The sequence below is a fragment of the Zingiber officinale genome, chromosome 7A (assembly GCF_018446385.1).
Source record: "Zingiber officinale cultivar Zhangliang chromosome 7A, Zo_v1.1, whole genome shotgun sequence".
NCBI classification, from domain to species: Eukaryota; Viridiplantae; Streptophyta; class Magnoliopsida; order Zingiberales; family Zingiberaceae; genus Zingiber; species Zingiber officinale.
The window spans coordinates 121,190,115-121,205,825 of record NC_055998.1 but is presented as its reverse complement, the minus strand read 5'-3'; the positions used below and the strand labels follow the sequence as shown (position 1 = coordinate 121,205,825).

General features: G+C 44.2%; 1 protein-coding gene and 1 long non-coding RNA gene across 3 annotated transcripts in view; one reads left to right on the top strand and one right to left on the bottom strand.

The window, feature by feature from the left end:
- LOC122002256 (adenylosuccinate synthetase, chloroplastic-like) overlaps nt 1-13,480 on the bottom strand; it is a 55,663-nt gene extending 42,183 nt beyond the window's left edge. The window contains exon 1 of the mRNA XM_042557365.1: nt 13,008-13,480. Within this exon, the coding sequence (XP_042413299.1) occupies nt 13,008-13,355 (348 nt within the window). The 5' untranslated portion in view covers nt 13,356-13,480. The remainder of the gene's footprint in view (nt 1-13,007) is intronic.
- LOC122002257 overlaps nt 1-15,711 on the top strand; it is a 47,006-nt gene that overhangs the window by 24,914 nt on the left and 6,381 nt on the right. The gene's annotated exons all lie outside the window — the stretch shown is intronic.

The following is a 15,711-nucleotide window of genomic DNA, read 5'->3' as shown; positions in this document are numbered from 1 at the left end:
TTCCTTGGTGAAGCTTCTTTCTTTGTGGTCGAACCTAGCTAGGAGGAGAAGAAGGTGGTTGGTGGTTTCTCATCTCGGAAGATCGTTGCCCACACAACGTCCGAGGTTAGAAGAGGAATACGGTAGAAGATCAAGAGGTCTTTCTAGAAGGTATAACTAGTAGTTTTTCCTTTTCCGCATCATACTAGTTATTTATGGAAATAATACCAAATACAAGAGGCTTACGTTCTAGTATTTCGAATATGTTTTTCGATGTTGTGTTCTTTTGTTTTATTTATCCTTGTGATTTGATTGTTCTTTTCGGTTAACCTAAAGTTATTTTAGGAAATTAAATATTAGCTTTCTATAAAAGGTTTTGTCTAGTCGGTGGTGGTTGCTCCCATATCCAAGAAGGCCATGTGCCTCGCCACGACCACCTATTATGGAAATTAATATTTAATGGAATTAATAACTTAAGGCGATTTGGGTCGAACGTGTTAAGTTCCGCAGGAGACCCAAGTCAAAACCTAAAAGAACGAATAGATTAAGTTTTGGATCAAACGTGTTAAGTTCCGCAGGCGATCCAAAATTTAATTTAAAAGAACACATGGTAGCTAGGAAAAGGTTCAGACCTTTGTACAAAATTTTTGTACAGTGGAACCTCTAGGTTTTCCGAGTAGCAACCAACAGATTTTGTGTGGGTTTGTTGCCCTCTGTAAGGTGTGTGACATTTCCTGGTCCCCTCGCCTGTTTCACTACTTCTTTACTCCCGGCAACAGGGTGAGGGTCTGTTTCGTCTTCAAGCCCATATTCGTACCACTTTCTTTTGTTCCATTCCTTCCTCCGACGTTGATTGGAAAGATAAATATTTTTTCCTTCAATTTCCCTATGCTGTAGAATGGCCGACCCAGTGGCAATCGTCTCTTCCCTCAGCGCCTCACTTGAGGGATTTTCAAACTGATCCCCTCTTTATGGAGGCTTCTGCGCAATTAGCGGGTTGGAGGCTGGATTTACTTAGACTACTGGTCGAGGACGTGCTGTTCATATTCAGGCTAAGCCGCATCCCCTCTAAACTGCCCCACTCCTTAAGTGAGTCTTACTCGGCTTTAACTTACTTGGCTCTGCTTTTTGTGGTGCGGCTCCAAATTTAGCCTCCCTTGCGCAGCCAACACCTTGAATCGTGCATCGGAGGTTCAACCCCTCCCCCTAAGCGACCAGGAAATAAATCGCAGATATCGAGTCATATTAGCTAGAAGGCACCTCCCACACTCTTCTCCTCCTCGCCTAGGATCATCAGCTATCACCGCTCCCCGATCAACTCCTCGCTCAGCTCCCTGCGTACACTTCGCTCCTGATCTTGTTCGCCAAGGCGCCTCTCCATTCCTTGCTCGCAAGCCTCGAACTCCTCCAGAGGATTCAGACTCAGATGACCAACCGTTAATCCGCCAACCTCGACGCAGGTCTATGGGACCAGACCTGGCTGCTACAGATTCACCAGCCGCCCAAACTTCCCGGCCGCCTTCGACTGCTGCCTCCGGTTCACAATTCTCAGGTGCTTCGATGCCTCCACCTGAGGTTCCAGAGGGAAGTTCGCGAGGAAAGGCTCCGATTGTTAAGGAAGAAGTCCTCACAGACCCTTCCCAAGTTCCCGTGGGCCTTTCTTCATCACATGTACCCCGCACTACTTCGGCAATGTCGTCCCGACCTTCATCCTCACCTCCTTCTACCTCTGCTCCTCCCGAATCTCAGGACACAGTCGTAGGGCCCTCAACTCACCCCACTTCTGATGAGACCCAAGCTGGACCGTCCCACTCGCGGTGCTCCACCTATTCTCATTTCAGAGCCGCCATGTCCTCAGAATGGCACCTACGGGGTCAATCAGATGCTCCTACCAGTCGCCTCACTCTAAGAGGACAATTATCAACGCGCTGGGAAGAAAGTTTACAGCAGATGCACGCTCTTTTCCTATCCAGCTGGACCTCTTCTCAGAAGGGGTTGTTGCTATAAGCTTCCTTTTTCACCCTTCCTCATTGTTCCCCTTTCTGCTTTCTAAGTATCTATTTTCTGCCCAGGGCTTTGCCGAGTCCCTAGTGATGAGTCAGGCACTCCCCCTTTTGTATCAAGAAAACAAATCTCCGAAGGATAGAGTAGCTGAATTGAAACTCTAGCTGAATGATCCAACTGCAGCCAGCTATCAGCTAAGGGGTGAAATAGCAACCTTGAAGAGAGCAAATGATGTCCAAAGGCAAGCCCTAAGAGAGGATGATCAAGAAATCAACCGCTTCCGTGAGGAAAAAGGCAAGCTTGAGGCTCTCCATAAACAAGAATTAGATCGACGAACCAAGAGCTGCATTCTAAATAGGTACTCCTAATGGATCAGAGTAGGGATTTGGAATCTCAAGCCTTGGAGTTACGATCAACACAGTCCGAGTTATCCCAATCCCGCTCTGCACTATCGGAAGCTACCACTGCTCTGGAAATTGTTGGACCTCGTGGTTATTTTGATGTGATCAACCAAGTTATGTTAGGTCCTGTTTGTTTTAATCCCTGTGTCTAAGTGTGCAGGACTTTAGGATCGCAAGAAGTCGAGCGGAAGACGTAGCTAGCGAGAAGGACGGCACGGGAAAGGAGCCGACAGGCTCGGTGCGTCCGAAGGACGAGAAAGCTGCGAAAGAGTACACCGGTGGGCGAGAATAACGTATGCGACGTTCGAGGGACGTAAAGCCGAGACAGAAGCCTGCTCGAGGAGAAGGCCAAAAATTAGGTTCGGATGAGCCCTATTTCGGTTGGCCGAAATCACCCAAGCAAACGGAGCTTCAGAAGCCAAAGTGAAGAAAAAGAAGAGCTGGAAACTATTTATACCATGCAAGCAAGAAACTATTTATACCGGCCTTGAAGGCGCCTTCATCAAGCATTGAGGGTGCCTTCAACATTGAAGGCGCCCTCATTGCTTGTTGAAGGCACCTTCATCCAGGTCAAAGTGACCGTTCGAGCACCAGATAGAGTTTTATCCATTCACGGAGCTGGAGGCGCCCTCAAGGCTATTGGAGGCGCCTTTAACCCTTGAGATAAGATTTCCAGGAGCTATATAAAGGCCCCTGGAGCTAGAAATTAATCAATTAACTACATTCAATTCTTGTATTCCATTCCTAGCAATAACAACCATCTTAGTTGTAACCAAGTCAACTTCTGGTCTTTTCTAATTCTTTTTGTTTTATTATTTTATTATTATTGCATATTTTAGAGTTGAAAGAACGAGGAGGGTATCTTTAATTTTGCAGGTAATTCACCCCCCTCTTGCCGGCCCCGCTGCACCAACAAGTGGTATCAGAGCCTGACAGCCTCAGAAGGACTAACCGCCGTCTCAAGCAACAAAGATCAAAACGATGGTCGGAGCTAAAGTCTACCTACCAGCATTTGAGGGGGAGTTTGTTTTTTGGAAGCAACAAATGGAGGTATATCTTAACCCAGACTTTGATATTTTATCAATAATGAAATTTGGTTATGAAGCACCAAAGACATCGAATGGAGACGAACTTGAGATACACCTCTGGACCAATAAGCAACAGAACGAGTCTATGGCAAACGCGCGAGCTGAATTTCACCTTCTAAGCGTACTACAGATGAAGATCTCGATAGAGTTGGCGACTACCGAAGTGCAAAAGAACTTTGGGAAAAGTTCTTAAAACTCCACGAAGAACCAGTTGAAGTTGAATCCAACTCCTCGATGGATACTGATCCGACGTCAGAAGAGTCCGAAACCGAGGTAAGTGTCGAGACAGAACTACCAGCCGAACTCCAACTTGAGGACCGAGAGTCGCGGGCATTGAGAGTCGCGGGCGAATTGGAAACAATCGTTGGTGGCATGCGTATGTGGCCGATGGTAGTGCAATAACGTGGACCCCACGACCCGGGTCTAGAAGCGTGGACCGCGGCTACCCTTGGAGCCGGTCAGGAATCTTGACCCGGCGGAAAGGGAAGTCGGGTTTCCCGGGCGCGCGGAAGAGGTTGAGTCAGTGGTTGGGGTGTTCTTTTCTTCGGCTTGTTGACGGAAGAAGGCACCGGATCTGCCTTCCTTCGTGCCGCTTGCGCCTCTTCCACGTTGATATAGCTAGCGGCCTTCTCTAACATCTTATCGAAATTCTTTACGAGATTTCTGATGAGGTCTTTGAAGAATTTCCCTTCTACTAATCCATGGGAGAAGGCGCTCATCAATATCTCTGAAGTGGCAGATGGAACATCCTGAGCCACTTGGTTAAAGCGCTTAATATAACTTCTCAAGGGTTCGGCGGGCCCCTGCTTAAGGGCAAAGTGGCAATGGCCAGTCTTTTGATATTTCCTACTACTAACGAAGTGGCGCAGGAAAACGGTCTTGAAATCTAGGAAACAGGTGATGGACACGTGTGGCAATCCATCAAACCATTTTTGCGCTGAGCCGGACAAAGTGTTCAGGAATACCCGACACTTGACGGCATCACTATATTGATGCAACAGCGCCGCATTCCTAAATTTACGAAGATGATCTTCAGGGTCCTTACTGCCATCATATTCCCCGATAGCAGGGAGTCTGTACCCTTTAGGCAGCTTCTCTTCCAGTACCCTTAGGGAGAAGGGCACTTGCTCTTCAGGTTCTACCCTGAGCTCTTCTCTGAGGACAATGGCTTTTCCTTTCTTAAAGTCCCTGGGCAGGGAACTCTCTGCCATAGAAGCCTGTAGTTGTTCCTTCTTGTTGTTATAACACCCAGGGTCCCGCGGATAATAACCCAGGCCTGGCTCTCTATAGAAGGCCGGGGGAAACTTCTCAGGCTGCTTCCTCTTCGATCCCTGGTCAGAAATATTCGTTAGGTCTTTGGAGGCTTCAGGCAACTTGTGCGATCGGGAAACAGTAGTTTGCTTTGCAAAAGCCGCTCGTCTTTTGGCTTCCTTGAAGAGCTCGTACTATCCGGCTGTCATGGTGACGTTGATTTTGCAGTATCCTCCATCTTCACGCTTCAGAACAGGAAAGTGTGTTCCCACAGACGGCGTCAAATTGATCCCGTCCGAAATCTGAGTCAGACGGAGGTCGGCTGCATTGTCGTTGGCGTTGACGGAGGGTCGCTAAGACTCCTTGCCGACACTGTACTTCGTGGAAGGGTTCCAACGGGCTGCTGACAGTGGGTGATGACGGGGATGACGACGCGAGAGTCCTCTGCGCACACTCAGACAAGCACACGGAACTGTTGTGAGAAGCAAGGGTAGATAAGTCTTTTTATCTTTTGTAAATAAGTTGATGCTTAGGGTTGTGTGGTTATATAAACATATGTATTTCTCCTGAAAGATGAATGAATTCCAAATCTCTATATTTCAACATGGTATCAAAGCAAAGTTCTGATCCCTAACCCTAACCCTAGCCATCGGCGCATCTTCTTCCTCTCTGCCCTAGCGCCGACTAAGCCTTCCTCTTCCCTTCTTCATCGTTGCCCTGGTTTCCTGCTGCCGACCACAAGAGGCGCCTCTTGCTTTGTCGATCGCCTGTCGGTGGTCCTACCTTTGCTTCGCCGATCGCCTGCCGGTGGAACTAGAGAAGGTGAGAGAGGGAAACGACACCCTCTCCGCTCGCGCACGCCGCCGCCGCCGCGGACACCTCCCGTCCACCCAACGCCGCGGACGCCCCTGCCACCGGCCAAAGCCACCAGCAGTAGCCTCCAGCAGTGCCAGACAGAAAGCATAAGAAGGAGAGTCCTCCCTGCGCCACTATTTCAACCCTGTACATCAGCAGTGTTGCCGCCTCCGGCGTCCCTCCGACCTCTGGAGCCCTCTAGAGTTCTCTGCCTCCTGCACTTCACCTTCTCTTGAATTCTTTTTCTTCAGCCCAGTCTGCTGCTGCCGCACCTTCCAGAAAAACATTTTTTTGTGTGTGATTTTAATGGCGGACAACGCTAGCGAAACCTCTGGGATTTCTGCGAACCCTATGTCTTCTTCAGGATAGGTACAATCGGTTTTCACAATGGCAGACACTGGAGGGTCCGGTCTTCAGATAGTATCAGAAAAATTGTCTGAGACAAATTATGCATCTTGGGCAGTTGCTGTTGAACTTTATGTCGAAGGCCATGATAAACTTGATATTCTACATGGCACTAAAGTGAAACCAGATGAGAAGGATCCTAGCTTTCGCACTTGGCGGCGTGACAATATTCAACTAATGACTTGGATGCTTAACTCTGTTAATTCTGGCATCAAACAAGTCATTCTTCATAACAAAACAGCGTACGACATGTGGAAGACACTAGAGCAGATGTATGGACGTCGACATGATATGTTGCATACTTATCAGATCAGCAGTCAAATTTTCAAACTTGAACAAGGTTGTATGTCAGTCACCAATTATTTTGCTACTCTGAAGGGGTTGTGGGATGAGTTTGACTACTACCGGATGGAAAATTGGAGTTCCACTGATGATCATCAGAGATATTTAAAGCTTCTGGAAAAAGACAGAATTATTAAATTTTTAGATGGACTTACTGCAGAGTTCGAAAATTTAAAAGGGCAAATCCTTGGTCTTAATCCTACTCCCTCTCTAGAACAGGTTTACTACAAAATTCTAAGTGAAGAAGGTAGAAAAAGGACCATGAACAACAAGGGGATTTCCGCTGTAGGCCCTCCGATAGGGGAGACCTCTGTCTTTATTGGTTCTGCAAACAAGTTCCGACCTGGGGGAACTAAAAGACAAGGGGACAAATTTTGTCGGCACTGCAAGAGCACTAATCATGATTCAAATTTCTGTTGGGAAAAATATCCAGAAAAGAAACCTGAAAAATTTAAGCACAATGCTAAGAAGGCTCCTAATAGTAGTAATATTGCTGTCCAAAAGATGGAAAATAAAGAGACTATTGGTTCCTCTGTGCCTTCTACCACTGGACTGTCTTCTACTGATATTGTTAATCTCCAGCATCTTCTCTCTCGGCTTCAGGCTTCATCTTCAGCCTCTACTCCTGCAGACTCTACTCCCTTTCAAGCGCACACAGGTATCCGTGGCCTGGGATTAAGTGTTACTAGTCCCAGCTTTTACAGCCCCTGGGTCATTGATTCAGGAGCTACGGATCACATGACAAATGCTGCTAACTCCTTTATTTCTTACTATTTATCCTCTGGGCAGGAGAAAGTGATCATTGCAGATGGAACCAAAGCCACTGTTGCTGGCAAAGGTTCCATAAAACTTACAGATCATTTTTTCCTATCATCTGCACTTCACGTTCCTTCCGTCTCTATTAATTTACTTTCTATTAGTAGCATTACTAAACAACTACACTGCTCCCTTTTCCTGATCATGCGCTCTCAGGATCTCGAGACCAAGAGACGATTGGGACTGGCCATGAAGTAGGGGGTCTTTATTATTATCAGCTTGAAACAACATCTGCTCTGAAATCTGCAGCCAAGTGTTTGGAAACTAAGCATCAAGAAATTCTTTTGTGGCATTCTCGGTTGGGACATTTGTCTTTTCAGTCTTTGAAAATTTTATTTCCTAGTCTTTTCTTTTCTGTTTCTCTTCAGTCATTTCAATGTGAAATCTGTCAGTTATCCAAACATTGTAGAACACATTTTTCTGAGTCTTTAAAGAAGAGTTTTTCTCCATTTGATCTTGTTCATTCGGATGTGTGGGGGCCCTCTCCTGTGACTTCTTTGGATGGCTATCGATATTTTCTCTCCTTTATTGATGACTACACCCACTGTACATGGCTTTATTTGATGAAAACCATGGACGAACTTCCTCGTCTTATTCAAAATTTTTGTAGAATGGTTGAAACCCAATTTAACTCAAAGGTGAAGATTCTGTTGGTGCAATCGACCTAGGTTTTGATCGGTACGATCATAGTTTTGATGTGTGTGTCAAAGAGTTTAAGTTAGGTTCACCCTTGTATCTGATATGTGTATTTGAGTTGTGCAGGTTCGCAGGATACATCGCGACTCGGGTTGATGGCTTGGTCGGTGAAGGATGAAGCATCAGGGGACCGTGAATGACGGGCGAGGGAGGGAAGCAATTCGAGGCATCTGCGAAGGATGGCATTGGGGACGAGTAGTGAAGGCAGATGCATCAGGGCGAGCGAAAGTATGTGAAGGTTGTTAAAGGCTGCGAAGGCGTCAAAGTCGTGGGGTGAGGTGCGAGATTGTACTCGGAGCATAAGTTTTGGGTTTCTTGTGTAGTCTTTGCATGGCGATCAGTAAGCGGCATGCATGATCTTATGTAGCATCATCGCTAAAACATGCGATCGGTAGTGCGATCGGCGATCGATCGCGAAGAATGGTTATTCGTTCGGTCGATGTCGATCGCATTGCAGTTCTTGATCAGCACGGTCATTGCTAGTTTTAATCATTGGTAAATGACCGTTGGTGCTAGAAAGTAGCCGTTGGCTACCTCTAACGGTAACACCAGTCAACTGATGGTTTTGCCAGTCGACTGGTGCCGAGATAAGTTGATATGATGATCAACTCTCTCCTCTTATTTATAGGAAGCTTTGGGGCTTGAAGGAGGTTACATATAATTGTTGAATCACTCCTTGTCATTGCCCAAAAGCTTCCAAGCCTACTCTCTTACTCCTAAACCTAAGTTCATCTTGTAAGAGGAAGAGAACCTTGTGAGAGGTTGTACTCCACCGAGAAGGAGTAAGAGCTAGCCGGAGATTGCCGGGGACTGATCCACCGAAGGATCAAGGGCTCGTCCACCTCAAGGACACGCCGTGGAGTAGGAGCAAGCAATCTCCGAACCACGTAAAAGAATCGTGTTAGCGTTTGTGTTCTTACTCATTGCTTTCTTGTTTTAGTTTCATTTCCGCTTGCGCAAACTAACCGTGTAGAGAAGAAATCGAAATTGGGGGTGACCTAGCTATCCAACCCCCCTTCTAGCCGGCCACCGATCCCCTTACAGATTCTTCGTTCTGACAATGCCTGTGAGTACTTTGCCCAATCTCTAAATACTTTTCTTGAGGATTCAGGAATTTTTCATGAGTCATCCTGTCCCTACACACCACAACAAAATGGAGTGGCCGAGAGAAAGAATCGTCATATTCTTGAAACAGCCCGTGCACTTTTATTTCAACGTCACTTACCCAAATATTTCTGGGCTGATGTTGTTCTTGCAGCCGCTTATCTCATCAATCGATTGCCATCTAAAGGTCTTGGGAACCGGTGTCCTCTCACTATTCTTCATCCTGGTGTAGAGTTGTTCTCCCTTACACCTCAGGTTTTTGGTTCTCTTTGTTTTATTCATGTTCTTGGTCCCAAGTCCTCTAAACTTTATCCTCGTTCTATACGAGGAGTTTTTATAGGGTATTCTACTTGCCAGAAAGGCTACAATTGCTTTGATCCTATTACTAGGACGAGATATATCTTGAAGGATGTTACTTTTTTTGAGTCTCAGTCCTATTATTCTCCTCAGTCTCATCCTTAGGGGGAGAATATTACCCCTTCCTTTGTACCTCAAGTGGTTCCTCAAGTGATTTCTTCTCCTATTCCACTGGATGTCATAGAAAATAGAAAAGATGCTCTATCACTGGGAAAAGATGCTCCATCACTGGGAGCACAGTCTTCACCAGATATTATCACTTACAAACGACGAAGACACAAGCAAGAACCTACTATTGATCGGCTAGTTGAATCAGATGCTCTGGCTCCTGATCCTGTGAAGCAGTTATCCTCATCAGTTGAGTCAACCACACCTCTAAATATGAATGAGTTGAACCTTCCGGTTGCTGTTAGAAAAGGTGTCAGGTCATGTACTCAACATCCTATCTCCAACTACGTTTCATATTCTCGTTTGTCTCCTTCATATCATGCATTTGTTTCACAGTTATCAAATCATGCTATACCTTCTTCCTATTATGAGGCTGTAAGGGATTCAAGGTGGCAGGAAGCAATGAACGAAGAAATGGAGGCTCTTAACAGAAATGGTACTTGGGAATTAGTTGATCCCCCAAAGGGGAAGAACTTGGTTGGTTCTAAATGGGTCTATGCTATCAAGTATAACTCAGAGGGTGAAGTGATTAGATATAAAGTCAGGCTTGTTGCCAAGGGATTCACCCAAACATATGGGGTAGATTACTTGGAGACTTTCGCACCAGTTGCAAAGCTGAACTCGGTCAGGGTAATTCTTTCTCTTGCTGCTCAATATGATTGGCCTCTATTTCAGTTAGATGTTAAAAATGTCTTCTTGAATGGTGACCTTTATAAAGAAGTATACATGTTGCCACCTCCTGGAATTGAAACAAAAGGAAAGATTTGCAAGCTAAGAAAAGCTTTGTATGGGCTTAAACAATCTCCCAGCGCATGGTTTGATAGGTTTTGCAAAGTCATGATATTGTTTGGCTTTAAACAAGGGAATGCTGATCATACACTCTTTATAAAAAGGAAAGGGGACAACACTACCATTCTTTTGGTTTATGTTGATGATATGATAGTTACAGGTGATGATGAGGTAGAAATTCAGGCTCTTAAGTCCAAGTTAACATCAGAATTTGAAATTAAAGACTTTGGATCATTGAAGTACTTCCTGGGCATTGAAGTCGCTCGATCAAAAAAGGGATCTATGTATGTCAGAGAAAATATGTGTTGGATTTACTCAAGGAGACAGGGAAGCTGGGTTCTCGGCCAGCGTCTACTCCTATAGAAGTAAATCATGATCTTACTAGTTCTAGTGGGGAAGATCTTACAAGTCTCGAAAAGGGAACGTATCAAAGGCTGGTTGGAAAATTACTCTATTTATCTATGACTAGGCCTGACATCACCTATATTGTTAGTGTAGTAAGTCAGTACATGCATGCTCCTAAGACTATCCACATGAAGGTCGTTGACAGGATTTTAAGGTACTTGAAAACATGTCCTGGAAAAAACTTGCTGTTTAAAGGAGGTGGTGATCTGAAGGTGGAATGCTATTCTGATGCAGACTGGGCTGGTTCTCGAGATGATAGAAGGCCCACTTCTGGCTATTGCACTTTTTTGGGAGGAAACTTGGTAACTTGGAGGAGTAAGACACAAAATGTTTGTGCACGGTCCAGTGCTGAAGCAGAATATCGAGCCATGGCACATGGTCTTGCAGAGATGTTGTGGTTGAGTTTTCTGTTGACAGACATAGGATTAAAGGTTGAATTACCTCTCAGGCTGTATTGTGACAACAAGGCAGCAATCAATATCGCAAATAATCAGGTACAGCATGACCGGACTAAACACATTGAGATTGATCGTCACTTTATTCGGGAGAGACTTGATTCTGGAGAGCTATGTCTGCCTTATGTTAAGTCTGAGGACCAACTTGCTGATATGTTTACAAAAGCTATACCCCAAGCTGTGTTCGACTCTTCTCTTAGCAAGTTAAACATATTTGATATATATGTTCAACTTGAGGGGGAATGTTGTGAGAAGCAAGGGTAGATAAGTCTTTTTATCTTTTGTAAATAAGTTGATGCTTAGGGTTGTGTGGTTATATAAACATATGTATTTCTCCTGAAAGATGAATGAATTCCAAATCTCTTTATTTCAACAGGAACGTTAGAGACCAAGAACCGAGGAAAAAGTCCCCGGAACAGGCCCTCCGACGCTCAAGTCAGGTACTTTTTCCCCAGAAGAACAATAAACGAAAGGAAAAAGTAGAGGACAAGTGCGAAAAGGTGAGTGCGCGTACCTGTGTAAGGGAGAGTACCTCCCTTTTTATATGACAATGTGTACTTCTGGAGTCTGATGAGTATCAGGAAATGTCGGGTGTCAGGATTTGTCTGGTGGGGAATGACACGTGGCATCCCCTTATAGGTCCGAGGAAAGTTCCATTAGCAGAAAACTTCAGACCATTGGAATATACCCTGGCATGTGACAGTTATTCCCTGACCGTTGTCGTGTAGTGCTGCCCATCCTAACCTGCATAGTTTGACCTGCGTGTCTTGACCTGTTTATCCCAACCTGTATGTCCTACCCTGCCTATCCTAACTTGCCTATCTTGACTTACGTGTCCTGACCTATTTATCCCGACCTAAATGTCCTGCCCTGCCTGTCCTGATCTATTTATCCTAACCTATATATTCTGCCCTGCATATCTTGACCTGCATGTCCTGACCTGTTTATCCCGACCTATATGTCATGTCCCGTCTATCCTAACCTGCATATCTCGACTTGCGTGTTCTAACATGTTTATCCCGACCTATATGTCCTGCCCTGTCTATACTGATCTGTTTATCCTGACTTGTATATTCTGCCCTGCACATCTTGACCTGCGTGTCCTGACCTGTATGTCCTGCTGCCTATCCTGATCTGTTTATCATGACCTGTATATCCTTCCCTGCATATCCTGGCCTGTTTGTCTCCTGACTGCCATGTTCCCCTATCTTCCAACTGCCACGTCCCCTTGACTTCTGATTGTCACGCCCCCTTGACCTATGACTGTCACGTTCCCTTGATTTCTGACTGCCACGTCCCCTTGACTTCCACCTATCTGGCTTCGCCGGCCCCACCATTATACACCGTATCAACTATTATATCTTATAACCAACTTTCGATTATATAAAATTTAAATCTTCCATCATCTACTTCTTTAGTCTTTCCACTCTTTATTCTCTTACTAATCACTATATTTACTACTTCCAAATTTTTCTTGAATATGTTCATAAACTTCAAATTCTTCACCATGAACTAGCTTCTATACACAAATTTGGGCATAGACGTTTGGGCATGACAATTTTATAAGTTTTGCGCTAAATATGGATGTTGAATGTGGCAGATCCTTAAGCGGCCAACAAATCCCTCCTTTCCATATGAACACTTGAGTGGTAAAGCACCTCGTGAGGCTGCTTACTACAGATTATCAACAAAATTGTACGGAATAATTTAAAAAGGAAAACACAAATATATGTGGCTGAAACAAAAAACATAGGTAATAGAATTTTTAGCTTCGATATCTTTTTATTTCAAAATTTTCGTCCCCAATATCATTAGCACAGAGAAGAAATGAGTAGAACGGTAAAATAAAAAACATATTTTGCTATCTAAGAAACATAGGACAAAAACTTTACCTGGCACCGCGCAACGACATCAAAGCTCTTAGCAAGGATATCCACTAGCTTCCCTTTACCCTCGTCGCCCCACTGCGTGCCGAGCACGGCCGCGACCTGACTTAGCGACGCCACCCTGTCCATGGCGTCTCCGCGGTCGACCGCCTCAACGGCTGCGAGGGCTGCGAGGGCCGCGACGGGCGCCACGGTTCTTGCAGCGTCGGCGGCGGCGGCGACCCTCCTGCGCCATCGGAGGTCATCGTACGGGGAGAAGGATGAAGGGCCAAAGCAACTCCAGATCCGACCGCTGCCGCGACCACGGAGGGCGACCGGGACGGCGGGGTGAACTGCGAGGGACGACAGAGGCATGTGTGGTCGCTAATGGTCGACCGAGGCGATGGTTGGGGGAGTTGGGCGGACATCTTTCCTCTGTAATTTCTGCAATTTATGATGGCGGGGGGTACGGATTTGATTTACGGAGGAGACCTGCTTCCCCCACCGTCTGACACCCACGCACCACCACCACCTTGGGCGGACATCTTTCCTCTGTAATTTCTGCAATTTATGATGGCGGGGAGTACGGGTTTGAACGGCGGACCTCTTCTTTTTGTTTTTTTTTTTTAATTTTCATTTAGTTTTAATTTTTTTAATTAATTTTATTTAAAAATAGCTCTCTTACTTGTATATTTTTAATTTTATTTTTTTATTAATTTAATTTATTGTTTTTTATCAATAATTTATTTTCCAAGTTTATATAAATTTTATTTAATTTTTATTTTTTTATTAATTTAATTAATTTATTTTTTTCATAATACTTGTATTTTTTCAATTTATTTTTTATTATTTTTTTAAAAAACAAATTTTATATCAATTTTTTATGAGTTTTATTTTTTTGAATAATTTTTTTATATGTTTAATAGTGAACGGATTCATAACTTATAAACAAATATTTTTTTCCCAAATGAAGAGTACATGTAATAATACAAAAAAATATGAAAATATATAAAAATAGAAATCTTAATCAATATTGGTTCCAAATTCTACTACCGACGTATTTGGTGGTGGTGTACATATTACTTCCTACCACAAATGAACATGTGTCCTATAACGAGTGGCTCATCTTTTAGCTTTATGCAATGAATGTTACCACTACCAAGTTGGAATGAGTGGTACAGGATAATGAGGATGTAAGAAAACTTATACGAAGTGATTGCCAACATGAGCAATAGCTATTTCTCGAGGCTCTTGGTTTGGAACTTGAGAAGTTCTTAATGGCAAGTGAGTAAAACAACTCCCAACATTCTCACCAAATGTATGAAGTACAAGATTGTACCTTGATGCGATGACAATTCCTGTCACGCCCCCAGAAGAGTCCCTGTCCGAGAAAATTTCGGCAGCATCTCCCCTGTACGGCGGACAATCAAAAATTTTCTACAAGCACTAAATACTCAGCCACAGGCGGCTGGAATCATAACAATAATAAAAATCAATCACCACGCAGTTTATATATATATTCAGCCTCTGGCTGACACAACTACGCAATAATAATACTCTGACTCAAAAACCACCCTACTCAACTACACTCGTAAGGCTCAAAACCGACGAACTCACCTCTTCTGCCATCCAGGCAGGCATGTAGTAGAGTAAATCCAAATCATACTAAAAGTCCATCCAACGGAAAGATTCCATACAATATCCATATGTAAGTCCAAAACAAAACTAAAACAAAGTCTGATAGCGAAAAGCTAAAATGAACAACAACTCAAAAACCAGCAGCGGAGTAGCACTACGTGCAGTGGGGACTAGCGACTGGAACTCCCTCCTGACAGCATCAACCTGAAAATAACAACAATAGAGGCGGGGTGAGTCCAACACTCAGCAGGTACAGTTGATATGCAAAGTAAAGAAACAACACCTAGCACTAATCATGCGTCCAGTCTCCTGATAAGAAAGATAAGAATGCATCTGAAATAAACAGGAGAATACTGTACTAAAGTAGATCCAAAGGAACAGAAGCTTAACTCAAGTAAACATGGAAGGAACAGGAAAGTAAATGCAAAACACAAACACAGTTGATCATGCATAGTTGTATGCAAAGATAGGTCACCCCACACTGCCAAACTACAGATACAAGGACCTGGTATCACAGGACAGATACTTTCTTACACTACTTTGAGTACTACAGAGGGAACTTTGGTAAATGAGCTGCCCTATTGCAAACCAAGATGAGAATATTACCAATGCACAAAGACGGGGAGGAATCCCTACTGGATAACACGTTGTGTCACACTACCAATGAGCGGACCAACGGTGCCTAACAGAGTCCCTGCTGCAACACACTCATCCCGAATCGACCACCAACCCATGAGTGGTGGTGTGTGGATCCATGTAACTAGCGATGTGCTCAACAATAATGGAGCGGACTATCGCCAAAGATGCAATCATGCAAATGATGCATGGCAATAACCATATAAACATCCCGACCTAATCCATATATATAGAAAAATCATAGGTCAACGAATCCAAAACAATCCAAAGGTATCTGAAGGTATAAAACCTAGGTCCCGAACATAGCATGGCATATCACTACCCCTATAAGCATGTATAAATGGGTAAAATATGAGATGCAAAACCAATCAATCAATCAAGCATGTAAGATTTGGGTAGTGATTAACCGAAACAGATAAGAAACACAATTAATGCAACATGTTAATTTAATTACTAA